The following is a 14,690-nucleotide window of genomic DNA, read 5'->3' on the forward strand; positions in this document are numbered from 1 at the left end:
TGACTAATATGATAGTGTTATTTTACCCTAGTTTGTTTTGAAAAAAAATTCCAGTCAAAATTAATTTTAGAAGATCCAAAAACATGAACCAAAAAAGCAGTTACACTGGTAGAGGCTCTTCCAAAATGTCAAATCCTAGCGTGTAACCTCATTGTTTTTAGGAAGTACATGCCATATAATATCCAAGAAATACACTAGACAATTTCTATCTAGACAAAAAAAATAAGAGAATCAAAAACTGAATTACTACCTGTATGCTTTCCTGTCTCCCAGTGAATAATTTCCTAGCTTCCTGGGTCACTACTTGCAGATATTCCAGTTTTATAACTAGAATATGAAAATACCTTATGAGCTTTATTAGTGAAAGGCAAAAATAAAAGACATCTAAATCTCAAACTGCACTCTCGTGCCAGTTCTCAAGGCAAGTCTGGAACAACTTGGTACTTAAAACAGGAGATTTTCGAGGAATACCAGGAATGGTGCAGAGGTAGCTTCCAAGTCTTTGTAGGTGGCATTCTTCTCTCCGGGACAGGACTGAACTAATGGCCCAACAGGACGTAACGGTACACTGTGCAGCTGAACATGACGTCTTTCAGATGAAAAAAAAGGTGAGAGGAGATCCCAAGTCTCTTCTGAAGAGCAACACTATTATCACCCAAGAGTCCTGGGCAAATTTCTACTGATCTCTCGGTGAATATTAAATCTCCAGGAATCTTCAAATTCCTTATTGTTCATATTCTGACTAATGTGTTGATGTACTTACATGCTTTTTTTACTTCACCACAAAATTTTCTGCAATTTCATAATTTATAAAGATTCCTGAACAACTTATAAAGATCATGTAACAAACAGCATTGGCTATCATACAGACGAAATTAATTCCTTAAACATTTCTGAAAGAGAGCCGTTGAATCACACTACACTTCAATCTGTAAATTTCCATTTTTAACCATTCTGAATTTATTTCTTAGTCTAATCATCTGCTTTATCATTTACAAATGATCATCACTGACTAGTCTTTTCAAATGCCACGTCAGAAAGGTTTACATTAAAACAATGAATACTTCCTGTGTTACGTGGTTTTAGATGGTTGTTTTCCTTAGCTGTCCAACAGCAGCCCAATTTTCTATCCCTGTTGGCAAAACTTAATTATAATCAGAGTACTGGATGAATTTGTTAAGTTCTCTTTTCCTTTTGTCTTTATGTCTGTTTTTGCGCTTTAAGACTCATCTTTAAGAAAACAGGACAATAATTAAAAGGGTGAATAATCAACATGCTCAAGTATTCATGCTGTACCAAATCATCAAAGATTCAGAACCATACAATGCCCTGATTTGATAAAGTTATTGGAGACAGGTGTTCAAAATTTTCCAGAAAGCGTTTTAGCTTGGAAAAACAAGTTTAGTAAAGAGTAGAGGCAAAGGCATCCCCTAAATATAAAAGGACTTGTCATGCATCTTAAAACAAAAACTATTTCTACAAATATATTCTCCAAATGCTTTTCCTTAAATTTCAAATATTCTTTATAAAACATAATTTTCAACTTGCTTCTTATACACAAAAATGTCCAAATATTTCCACATGCAAAACAACCAAGTGTTTACAAAAACAATAACTGACCTTGGGGAGAGTATCTTTGTACTGACACTGTTTAAAAGCATCACCAAAATAATCTGCAGCCTGATTAGCCAATTTAGCTATGATGGCATCTTTCATCTTATCTGGAATAAAATATTAAATTGACTGTTATAATGAAAATAAATATACAATAATCTGATGTACCATGATAACTCAGTACAGACATTGAGCTCATAAGTATGTACATTTGCCTTTTTAAAAAAAAAAAAAATCCTTATTGATGAAATCAACTCTTCCGCACACAACTTAATTACTCCATAGGCAGATAAAAAGAGTCAGAAAATAGATTAGTGGTTGCCAGGGGCTGGGGGAAAGGGGGAATGGAGAGTGACTGACAGTGGGTATGGGGTTTCTTTCTGGGGGGATGATAATGTTCTAAAATAAGATAGTGGTGATGGTTGCAAAACTCTGAATATACCAAAAACTAATGAACTGTATACCTTAAAAGGGTAAATGCTTTTGTATATGAATTCTATCTTAATAGAAGCTATTATTTTAAAAGAAAAAATTTTCCAGTCCACTTAGTTTCCACCTGATGACTGCTCCCTTATTTTCAATTTCTTGTACTTACATATTCAGTCCTTATTCTAATCTCTCACACTAACTTACATGCCTTATAAGAACTGTTCTTATTCCCTCATTCACAGGGCCAGAGGTTCCACCTGGATGCCTCCTTATCAATTAAGTCTGGTTTAAACAAGACCTCCTCAAAGAATCTCTTCTTGACTAATGGATCTAAGATTAGCATGACTCCCCCTCCATCCTTACCCCACAGCCAGACCACCAGTCACTGCCACATCTTTTTTTCTTTATAGCAATTATTTCTCTCTAAAATTACCTTGGCTACTGAATTGCTTGTTTTATCACCTCCTCCACACTACAATGTAGGCTTCCTGAAAATAGAAATCTCATTTGTCTAACTGTATCTAGCGTCTAGAACAGTGAGTGGCAGTTGGTACTCACTGAATGAATGAATTTCTGACATATTACAAACCTATATAAATACTACTCCAGAATTCAGTGTTTTAAGACAATACTTAACTATCCATTTCATCAGACTTCAAACACAGCCTACATTCTTAAATGCGCATCTGTACCATCTTAAGGCCAGAAAATGAAAGCTGAGAATTTTCAATAATTCATGTGTCTAAGTTCAGAGGAAAGCTCTACACTGAACACATTATCATCACTTTCTTATTTTAAAAGTCTGTCACTTCTTTTCACATGTAACAAAATGGAGGACATTAACAAATTGGAATTACCTCTCGTGGCTTTTAAAAAAAATACTTCTTGGGCCTGTGCCAACATGATAAGACTGAGGGTCCCAACAGTATCTGGAGATATGTCCACAGTAGGCTCTCGATTTAAGGCAGATAAAACCGTCTCCTTAATGTGTAAAAAGGCACCACTAGCAAACTAGAGGAGGAAGAAAAGAATTTAAAATGTATAGGAACTCAGCAAGACAACGTTCTACTCTTACACACAAAACCACTTCAAATGTTAACTCAGCTGAACAGTTACTATACTTAAATTTTTATATTGTGAAAAACAGATCTATAACACCTGACCTACAGACAATAAGGATATTTTCCTAAACATTATAGAATTTCATGAGATTTAACCTACAGTAAAAATCAAGTGCAGCAAAAAAGTAAATTTATGGGACAACTTGATTAAACTTTTTAGAAATACTTCCTGAAAACTAACATGAGAACAGAGGCAAGGACAAATGTTTTTAGTACCAAAACGCTCTTGCTTTGGTCCCAAACACATCTCTCAAATAATTAAACATGCCATACTTATGGGAAACCTCAAATAGTATAGATTCCTAGTGACCATGACTACCCACTACTAACAATTTTTCATTTGGCTTTCAGAGCCCCCTGGTGAAATGTTCCACATCAGGTTTTCCTAATCAGCTATATGTTGCTGAGGTTAACACTAAACTAACTTTGCTTTTATGAAACAAATGACCCTGGGGAAAAAGAGACATATCAATCTGAGGTTAAAAGGTGTTGTGGGTTTTGCAGTTAAGATACACAACAAAAACTCAAAACTAACCGTATTAAAGTGAACATCATGTTTGCTGCAGACATGAAGGACCGTGAAACTAGAATGTATGTCTCCAAGTAGTGATCAGCTGACCTGCTTTGTAATAGGGCACCTGCTGCGAATCACAGAGGTAACTCACAGAATGGAATGTGTCCTCGGTAATTCAGAATACCCTCTAAGAGCTCACATGCCACCTAACGGAGTTACAATTAATAGAAAACTAAGTCAAATTTTCCTTCATTTTCATATTTTAAAATATTTGCCATTTATAGCCCCACAAAGGAAAGATATATGCGTCACGTTTGTCATCTGCACCCATCAAAACTTATGGCATGCCACAATACGGAGCACGTGGTTGCTTAAAGTGCATTTGCCCTCACTTCCTTAGAATGGCACTCATCACCTCTCCCCTAAACTTAAACAATGGGGAAGATCAAACTCCATCTCTGAAACAAGCAAATTCCAGCACCACAGAAGACAGTCTAAGGACCATTTCAAATTTCATAAAATTTGGAATCAGGACACCTGAAACCCCAGAGGATCACTTTATTAACACTTCTGCCCTTTAGTCTCTTTGCCTATAAAATGAGAATGACATTATATAACGTGCATCAGAAAGTCTATGTGAGAACATGAACATACTCTGTAAATTACAAAGCAATATAAAACATGAAAACATAATTATAGATGATATCATTTAACAATAATCACTTATTGCTCTTTAAACTGAAACAAAAAATAAAAGCTGAGTAAATGATACACTGCTGCCAAATAATATGCCATATTAGTAAATGACAGCTCCTAAAATCTAAATTTAGCTAACTTAAGAAAATTACTTATCTGGTCACATTTAACTATGACCTCTCCACAAGTCTCAGAGTTAAAATTTTTTGGCCAAGAAGTCTTAATTTTTGTGACACTGGTGAAATTTTAAGTGTGTGCTTAAGAAAAATTACATAAAAATAACGTACAAATATTTTAAAAGAGGTCATTTATTTAAAAGGGATTTAAAGGATTTCATTTCAACATTTAATCATTTGTTCTCCCAATATTTAACGAGCCTTTATTATGTGCCAGGCACTGTGCTAGGTGCTGGGTATATCATGGTAAGGGAAAACAGAGCTGATCTACAGATAAGTAGCTTATCGGAGGGCTTCAAAAATATGTATCAATTCATTAAAAAGTACTATTTTTCAAGACAGTATCTGTGTGTAAAGAAACATCTAAAAACCTAAATGCAAATTATTTTCAATTTAATCCAACTTAGCGACGATCATTATGGAATAACTGCTGTTCTGCGTACCTGGTAATGCTTAGCAGCGATTTTCAATCCTTCATCATTATCCAGGTTCTGTTCTGCTGCAATCTGGCTAGCTAAGGCTGCACAATTGAACAACACACAGCTCTTTTCATATCCTAAGCTTGCAAGAGCTGTAAAAAATTGAGAAGGAAAAATTCATCAGATTATTTTTTTCTGAAGAAAATGAATGTTTCAAAGTGAAATACTATGACCTCTATCCCACTGGCTCTCACAAAAACAAGTGGAAACCTGTTTTCTTACCCATAATACACTCCCATATTTCTAGCTGCCCTGCCAGGCATTTATTTCCACAACAACATTGTCAACATCTAAAACTCAAAGATCAATAAATTAATCTTTCCTTCCCTTTACGTCCACACTGTTATTAGTCAGATTCGAAATGAAAAGTTATTCTCACGTCATTTTAAATCCAATTCAAATAAATTCTTTCCATTTTTCCACCACCTCTCTCAAAACTGTATCTTCCCATGACATTTAAACCAGTTCCTCACTACTACAAACCTAAGCCAATGTAAGTGTCTCCTAGCTGGCCCACCATGTCTCACTCCCTTTCTGCCAATACATCTCCCAGAAGGCTAGAAGATTATTTGGTTAAAATACAATTCTGACCAAGAATCTACACACCTCACATCCAGTGGGATAGTTACTATCAAAGAAAGAAAGGAAGAGACGCAAGGAAGCAAGGAAGGGAGGGAGGAAGGAAGGAAGACAATAACAATTGGTAGGCAGGCATGTAGAGAAATTGGAACCATTCTGTTAAAGCCACTGTGGAAAACAGTACAGGGATCCCTCAAAAAATTAGAAATAAAATTACTATATAATCCAACAATTCCACTTCTGGGTATAAACCCAAAAGAATTGAAAGTAGGGTCTCAGAGATATTTCGTACACCCATGTCTGTAGCAGAATTGTTCACAACAGCCAAAAGGTGAAAGCACCTCAGCATCCATTGATTCATGAACAAATAAAATTCTCTCACATGCTACAACATGCATGAACTTTGAGGACATTATGCTATGTGGAATAAGCCAGTCACAAAAAGACAAACCCTCTATGTTTCCACCCATATAAGGTATCTTAAGCAGTCAAATTCAGAGAAACAGAAAGTAGAATGGTGGTCACCAAGGATGGGGGAAGGGGACTTGTTATTTAATGGGTACAGAATTTCAGATCTGCAAGATCAAAAGCTCTGCAAGATCTGTTTCATAACAATTGGAATATATTTAACACTACTGAACTGTACACTTAAAATTGGTTAAGATAGTAAATTTTATGTTATGGGTCTTTTTAACCACACACACAAAAAAGGGACAAAGTCAATCACAGTGACATTCAAGGTCTTACACAATATGCCAGATATTCAGCACTAAGCAGAATAATCAGAAGGCTTTTTACAAAAAAAAAAAAAAAACAAAAAACACTGAACAAACCATCTAGGAACATCAGAACAACACCACAGTTGTGTGTTTGTGCCACACAGTAGTGCCATCAAGCAAAACCCTCCTTGTTATATAGGATTTTAGGAGTCTCCCTTGTAATTATGGCCAGTTTCTCACTTGCCGCCAACCTAATTCTAGCCTCCTCACCGTAAAGTAAAGCAGACATACACACCATCTACTCTAACCTAATTTGTTAAATAAATGTATAAAAATCTAGAATAACCAGGATATGAGTAGAGCATGCAGCAAAATAAAGATCAAGGTGAACTGAAAACAAGAGCCCAGAGTAAACAGAAACAATTCCAGGAATAGAAAACAACATTTCACAGATCCTAATTAGTATCCTTAAAGACACTCAAAGACAGTACATCCATAAAACAAGTAGAGGATGTTATTTAAGAAGAACAATCTGTGAATAAGAAAAAGCTCTTGGAAATGAAAACCTTCACTGCTAGTTTTCAAAAGAAAGGCTAGAAAATAATGAGGCAGCCCATAAATGGGAAAAAAAAAAAAAAAGAAGAAACAAAAGTGTAGAAGTTGTCAGTAAGTAGCTCAGAACAGCCAATATCCAGTTAACATATAGCATTCCAAACAGAAGCAGGGGGGAAGAATGAAGAAGAAACTATCAAAGAAATTCATGTAAACTTCCCAGGGATGAAGGACATATGAGTCTGTAAACTGAAAAGGACAGGAGTAAATGCCATTCCCAAAGAATAAAGTGAAGGCCCAGTGGATCTTCTGAGATTTCCAACCATGAAAGATAAAGAGAAAACTGTAAAAAATCTTCACAAGAAAAAAGAAACAGGTCACCTACAAAAGAACACTCCGCAGACTTTTCATCAGTAACCCTGGATTACTATTACTAAAGGCAAGGGAACAATGTCTTCAAGTTCTGAAGAAACATAATTCTAATTAATTCAACAAACATATATTAAAGCCAGTTTGGCCCCAAAAAAGAGAACAAGGGACAAAATGATGTCAGGGAGGTAAGAGAGAACCAATTTACACAGTAAAGCTTTAGCTTTTACTCTGAGTGCACTGGGAAGTCAAGAGAGTTTTGAACAGAGACTCACTAAGCCTGCACGGTAGCCAATAGACTGCAGGGAAGCCGGAGATGAGGGCAGGCAACTGCTACAGGAAGGCGCTGAGAGGTGATGGATGGAAAATGCTGAGAGGTGATGGCAGCTCTGACCAGAATGGCAGCAGGAAAAGTGCTGAGAAGTGACTGGATTTTTAGTATCTTTCAAAAGAAAATCTGACAGGATTTATGGACAAATTAACTAAATGTGGGGAATGAAGTGAAACAATGTCAAGAATGACCTAAGCACCAGGTGCCAGAATTTCAAACCAAATTCATGTGAGGGCAAAATATAGACATTTTCACAAAGAAGAGATTCAGAAATCTGACCTTTTCTGTCAAAGTTACTTACAAGTATATTCCAGTAAAAGAGGAAGACACACTATCCGGAAAACATGGCTCTAACCTAATGGATAATAATTATGCAGCAGCTTTAAATAGCAGCAGTCCAGATTCAAGCAAGAAAACAGAAGAAGACAAAGGAAACAGAAGTCTCTCAGGAAAAGAGGAGCTCAGAGAAATAAATTGCAAGACTGAGAGTTTGGAAAATCTTGAGAATATGGTAAAAGCACAAAATGTGTGTGGTCATGGAACAAATAAGACATCCAAATACACACAAAGCCGTACACGAAAGTCATAGTCTAAATATGAAGCAACTTATCATATGACAGAAAGTTAGTGGAGTTGAGACAGAATGGAATACATTCCAAGCAATAGATAAAAGTAAACTTTTTATGTACAAGATACACAACTCAGCCTACTGTATTTCCCATAAACAATGCATCCCAAGCTGTAGTCTGTCATTTTATTTTCATAATTTCTCATGTGTCAGAGATTTTGTGAAAACTTTTTCTTGTAATTAAATCTTTTTTCTTTTATGATTTCTTCTATCATATCTAAACTTAAATTAAGGTTTTTTAAAAAAATTTTCAATTCTTCTTTCTTCAAAGAGTTTTTCCTCAATAGTCAACTCCATTCTTGTTTTTCACCTGAGCTCTTCTTTTTCACTAAGTTTTTCAAAATGAAAACAGTTTGATTATAAATAAAAATAGATGTTCTTAAATTCAAATAATTGTTTAAACGCACACACACACACACAAGAAAATAAATTAAAAATGATCCAATATCAAACCTCCCAGAGTTCCCCAGTAATCTTTTGTTGAGTATCTTGATAAATAACTATATATATGTAGGTCCACATACCCCGTTTTCCACAAACAGTACACTACACCATACTCAGGGTGTCTGGAATGCACAACTCCAGGAAGCAGCAATACCCCAGGTTCCATACTAATGGCATCCCAAGCAGACCAGTCTGGGGCCCCCTGAGCTATGGAGATGCACCAACTCTGTCCTGTAACAGGCCTTTTATTCAATACTCAATGGACATAGTTTTACATGACAACAAATAACATATCTGCATTATCATTCTTAATAATCTAAAATAACACAATATTCAAATGAATGTGCAGCCATGCTTTATTTAACCAAAACATTACTGATGGATATTTAATTGCCAGTACTTCTTACTAGAAATGCCCTGATGACCTACCTCCTGCTTTATTTATGCTCTTAATTTTTTTTGCTCCCCAATTATTCTAGGTCCCTGGTTTATGAACTTACCCTATCTCACTTAAGTATCTCCTAGCTCTCCTGTCATCTGCTCCCTATTCTCAGCCAAACAATTGGCTTACCACTACAGCACCAAAAGTCCTTTCCTTGATCTTGCCTCTCTCTCAGCATAAGGCTCCCTTTGTCCCCAAATCCTTTCTGCATGGTTTCTGAAGTGAGCCACCTACAAGTGCTGCCCGCATTTCCTGGCTTCTGGTCCTCCCCTTAACCTGCCACAGTCTGACTTCTTCAGCATCCTAGTGAAACTTCCTTCTCTGACAATTTCAGTGAATCTACAACCTTGTATGTCATGACCTGCCACAATGTCTCTGTGCAATAATGTTCAGAGTCATCTGAAGGTATTTCAAAGACACGAATTCCAGTGGCCCACGGTGAGATTCCCTATCACATCTGGCATTCTGTATCTTTATCTTTAAAGATGCAATTTATATTTTTAATGTATTCCCCAGGTAATCATAATGTGCAGACAGGTTTGGGAACCACTAGACTACACAATCTTTGAAGCTCTTCTGGCATTCAATTCCATATCCCTGTTTTTCCCTGGTTCCTCTAAGATCTGAAGGCTTTTTCTCAGTTGCATTTCTAGGAACCTCTTTCTCCATTTCCCCTGAATGTTATATTCCCCAGCTCTGGCTTTCATACTTTCCCCAATCTATCATTTACCGCAAAGGAAATAAATTCATTATCATTTAATGAAAACTGTTCCCAAATCTATGTCTTTACCTCTTTTGAGCTTTAAATACGTTATTTCCAAATCCCAGAGAGAAATTTCCACCCAGATGTAACACGGCAAAGCCAAACTCAACCTGTCTATTGAAAGGAATTATCATCCACAGGTCAAACCAAGTTATAAATCTTAGACTCAGTCTTCAACTCCTATTCTTCCTTCTGACAGATACCAGCAGATCCACCAGTTTCATCTCTGAACTACCTCTCAGACCCACCCCTTCCCTGACCCACATACACTACCTACCTTGTCTAGTCTCATCTCTCACCAGTCTAACTGATCTCTATCTCTTTAGTCTCTGCAATTAGGCTTCCTGGAGTCATATCCAGCTTCATTAGTCTTTGCTGTATGATCTTAGAAAGTCACTTATTCTTTCTAAACCAGTTTGTACAACTGGTAATAACAGTGCCTTTCATTAGGCTATAAGGGAATTTAGTACGATAGTGTGTATAAAGTCCTTTCACAGTGCCCAGGTGGAATAAGCACTCAATATATAGTAGTTATTAACACATAAGAGGGAAGAACACAAATTCACAGTATATTTCCAACTTGTCACCATCTACTCTCCAATGTCTTCACCCTCCCTAATCCCCAATATACCCACCGTTTCAAGCTTAAACAATATTAATATGTATTACATATAGTAACTTTTACTATATGACATTGTTATGTAATATTATGCAGTATATATTCTATAATGCAAACACATTATATCATATATAGTTATACGTAACATGTTAACATCATTCATTGCCACTAATATTTACTGAGCCTTGTTCTAAGGACTTGACTTGTATTCACTCATTTAAGCCACACAAGAACCCAATGAAATAGACAGTACCTCACAGTACTGTTACCCACTTCACAGATGAGAAAATTAATGCACAGAAAGGTTAACTTGCTGAGCTGGTAGAGCAAAAATGCCTTTACTCTTCTGACCTTTGGTTATAATGTTCTACCTGTAATACTATTTTATATCTGGAAAAACCAAATTCATCCTTCAAAGCCTCACTCAAACATTGTTTGCTTTCAACAGGCAGAATTAACTACTTCCTCATCTATGCTCCCATAAGTTTGTTCAAAGACTACCGTACTCCCTGCTGTATTTTAGAAGGATCAACTGTCTTCCCAACCAGACTGAGTACAACTATCTTATTCATTTTTAAAACTAGGACAGTGCCTGGCAAGGCGTAGGCTCTCTACAAATATTTGGAAATTGCATTAAAAGTTGAAGTTAAAAAAAAAAAAACACAAATTTTTTATTATTTACAAAGAGTCAGGAGAGCAATTTTAAAAACCTAAAACAACAATACAAAGTATTTAGACCAAGTTTCCTATCATTTTTATTTAAAAATTACATACCCAATTTTACAGATCCTCCAAAAAGCGAACCTTTATCAAAAGCATCCTTCCAAGTAAATGTCAAACAGATCTTGATAAAAAGAGAAAAAAGAGAAAATTATGTTACCTTCCTGGACCTCATCAAATATGTCTCTTTCGAATAAAAATCCACAATGTAGAAAAGGCAAAAGCTTCAACCTGTCTAAAACAGTATCTTCTCTAATCAATCAACTCCTTCTCCTTTTTGTGGACCATAAAATTTTCTCTTTTAAAAGTAAAAAACTGGCAGTAGGCTATTTCAAATAGTCATTCTGCCTCAGTAAATGCACCTATATTGTCTTCTTCAGAAAACACAACCTTACTCATCTTTACAATTACACAGTGGCTTAAACAGTACAAGTACTTAGTAAATGACTGTCAAATAAGCCAAAAGAAGTAAAGGCAACAAAGTAAGTGCTACAGATTTCCTAGAAGATAAAATTAAAAACTATTCCATGATGGCAAAAGTAGGAGAACGTCTACCTTTGGAAGGCAGGATGAGATGATATTTTATTTCTTGATTTGGGTGGTGGCTATACATATAAATTCACTTTGTGAAGATTCAAGCTACACACACGACATGTTCACTTTTCTGTATGTATGTTATACATGAGTAAAGTTTACTTAATTAAAAAACTGAATTTCACTCTTCTAAAATAGTCCACATGTGAAGATTAAAAAGATCTTAGCCTCTTTTATTTATATACCACAATTATTACAAACCTTTAAACTCTGAATTAGAGAAATTTTCAATACACACCCAAACTTTCAAACTGTAGTAATTCTAAATAATAAAATTGAAAAAGGAAAAAAATAAAAATAAAAAATAAAAGACAGAAAGAAAAAAAAATACACACCCAAACTAGAGGAAAAAACACAAGGAACTCACACATACCCATCACCAGTTTCAGCCTTCTGCCCTTCTTGGTTCATCTAACCTCACTTCCCAACCCCACTTCCAACACACACTCTTTTTCCTGGAGTATTTTAAAGGAAATCTCACCATATTATTTGATCTGTAAAAATTTTAGTACCAGAATGTTTAAAGTATTTTTTATAAAGTAAAATTTAGAAATGTCACACAAATTAAAAACTTTTAGCAACTCTCCCAAATAAAACTGTAAGAAATCATTAGCATTTTCAATATTTAGCCTTTAAGAGAAAGTAAAATTGACATCCTTATAGTGCAATATCTAATCATAAGAACATTTGCAAATTTATATGCAAATATAACTTGTGCAAATAATTTTTAAAGCACACAAGCTAGACTAATACTTCCTGAATCACAGTTTCCTATTTTATTCTGTAAAAACCAAAGGAAAGGACACCAGAGATTATATTAGTCTACAGATTCTATCGATTAAAAAGTGCAATCCAACACCCTGCATGAGCCACGAAGTGACTGAGGAATGACATGAACAGAATTTCCAGGAGACTCTTCAAAAGGATATAGATTCATATCAGATGGGCTTTACAAGTTTCTAATTTGTATTTTAAAAGTCTCATAAAAACTTAATGACAGTGAAGAGGCACCATTTATTTTAGTAAAATACCACAGGCAGGAGGAAATGGGTGATTCACCATTATCATATACCTTTAAAACAAATTAAAGACTTACCTGGTTTTCAGAAAATGGAAATTTGGGTTCAATGGAACAGATCTGGTCATAATATCTAAAAAACAGAGCAAATTTGTTTATTTTTCTTTTTGTCTCCCTTCCCTGAGGAGACATATCAAAAAAATATTACTAAGACCCATGTAAAGCAGCATACTGCCTATATTTTCTTCTAGAAGTTTTATGATTTCAAATCTTACATTTAAGTCTTTAATCAATTTTGAATTTGTTTTTGTGCATGGTGTGAGAAAGTAGTCCAGTTTTCCCAACACTATATACTGAAAAGGTTGTCTTTTCCCTATTGTATAGAAGATTAAGAGGTACCAACTTCCAGCTGCAAAATAAACGAGTCATGAGTTTGGAATGTAGTCAATAATTATGCAGTATCTTTGTATGGCAATGGATGGCATCTAGACTTACTGTGATTATTTTGAAATGTATAGAAATATCGAATCACTATGCTGTTTGACAGAAACTGACATAGTGCTATAGGTCAATTCTACTCCAAAAACAAACAGAAAAAGAGATCAGATTTGCAGTCACCAGATAAGGGGGGGGTTTGGGGGAGGGGGAATTTAATCACAGCAGTCAAAAGGTACAAACATCCAGTCATAAGATAGGTAAGTACCAGGGATGTCATGTACAACACAAAAAACATAATTAACACTGTTGTATCTTATATATGAAAGAAGAGTGGTTAAGAGAGTAAATCCTAAGGGCTCCATCACAAGAAAAAAAACTTTTCTATTTCTTTGATTTTGTATCTATATGAGATGATGGATGCTCACCACAGTTACTGTGATAATCATTTCATGATGTATGCATGTCAAATCATGATGCTGTACATCTTAAACTTATACAGTGTTGTATGTTAATTTTATCTCAATAAAACAGGAAGAAAAAACTGTAAAAAAATAATTAATTGATAGATTAAATATAAAAAGAGGTCAAAATGTAAAATTACCAGAGCTAAATTAAAGATCACATAGATTTATGCAAATAGAACCGATTTAATGTGGGGAGGGAGTATCTCAAGTGACAGAACTCATGCTTAGCATGCAGGAGGTCCTGGGTTCTATCCCCAGTAACTTCTTTAAAAATAAATAAATAAATAAATAAATAAACCTAATTACCCCCACCACCACCAAAAGAAAAACAAAGGATTAGTTTAAGAATATACCAAAATTACGCATGCTTACTTTGAGTGGCCCACAAATCAAATTTCAATAAGCCATTTTAAGGTTTATTAATATAATATTTTAATGGGTAAACCAGTAGCTAAAATGCATGCAATGAAAACACTGTCAACAAAAATGTAACACTAAAGAAAAATATTTATTACTATTACTGGCTAAAAGCAAACTAACATCTGCCTAGGAAAACAATGTGTTTCTTAAAATACTATTTCTTATTAAGGTAACTGTTTATATCCAGTTAGGCAGATTAACACCTCTGGTAAACTACTGATCAAAAACAGGTTTACCAACTTTCAAATATGACTTGGGTACGTCCGCTCCTGCACCTGCCCGTCTCCACCACTGCCACGCAGTTCATCAAAGATTCCACTCTCCCTTTAAAGTAGACTGTTTCCTAGCCAACCTCCCAGTCTCCTTTCCTCCTTTCTCATTTTCTTCATTTTCTGTCCTCCACACAGCAGCCAGAGAGACCATCAAACACGAGGATGTCTTCCCCTATCAGGCTGACCTTTGAGCTAGCAAAGCGATTGAGGGGGCAGGGGTGTGGGTGGTTCAAGGCCAAGCTTTCTTCACAGGCCTCCAATGTTTTTTCCTTCCCTTATTATCTCCCTG

At 35.4% G+C, this 14,690-nt stretch overlaps 1 protein-coding gene across 2 annotated transcripts in view; it reads right to left on the reverse strand.

Moving 5' to 3' along the window:
• The window catches only part of PDCD6IP (programmed cell death 6 interacting protein), a 57,789-nt gene that overhangs the window by 33,014 nt on the left and 10,085 nt on the right, over window positions 1-14,690 (reverse strand). For both annotated transcript variants that reach the window (XM_031469878.2, XM_010982047.3), the window contains exons 2-6: window positions 12,886-12,940; window positions 11,250-11,319; window positions 4,994-5,121; window positions 2,901-3,054; window positions 1,621-1,721 (exon numbers count right to left, since the gene is read on the reverse strand). In XM_031469878.2, the coding sequence (XP_031325738.2) occupies window positions 1,621-1,721; window positions 2,901-3,054; window positions 4,994-5,121; window positions 11,250-11,319; window positions 12,886-12,940 (508 nt within the window). The remainder of the gene's footprint in view (window positions 1-1,620; window positions 1,722-2,900; window positions 3,055-4,993; window positions 5,122-11,249; window positions 11,320-12,885; window positions 12,941-14,690) is intronic.

The sequence above is a fragment of the Camelus dromedarius genome, chromosome 17, assembly GCF_036321535.1.
Source record: "Camelus dromedarius isolate mCamDro1 chromosome 17, mCamDro1.pat, whole genome shotgun sequence".
NCBI classification, from domain to species: Eukaryota; Metazoa; Chordata; class Mammalia; order Artiodactyla; family Camelidae; genus Camelus; species Camelus dromedarius.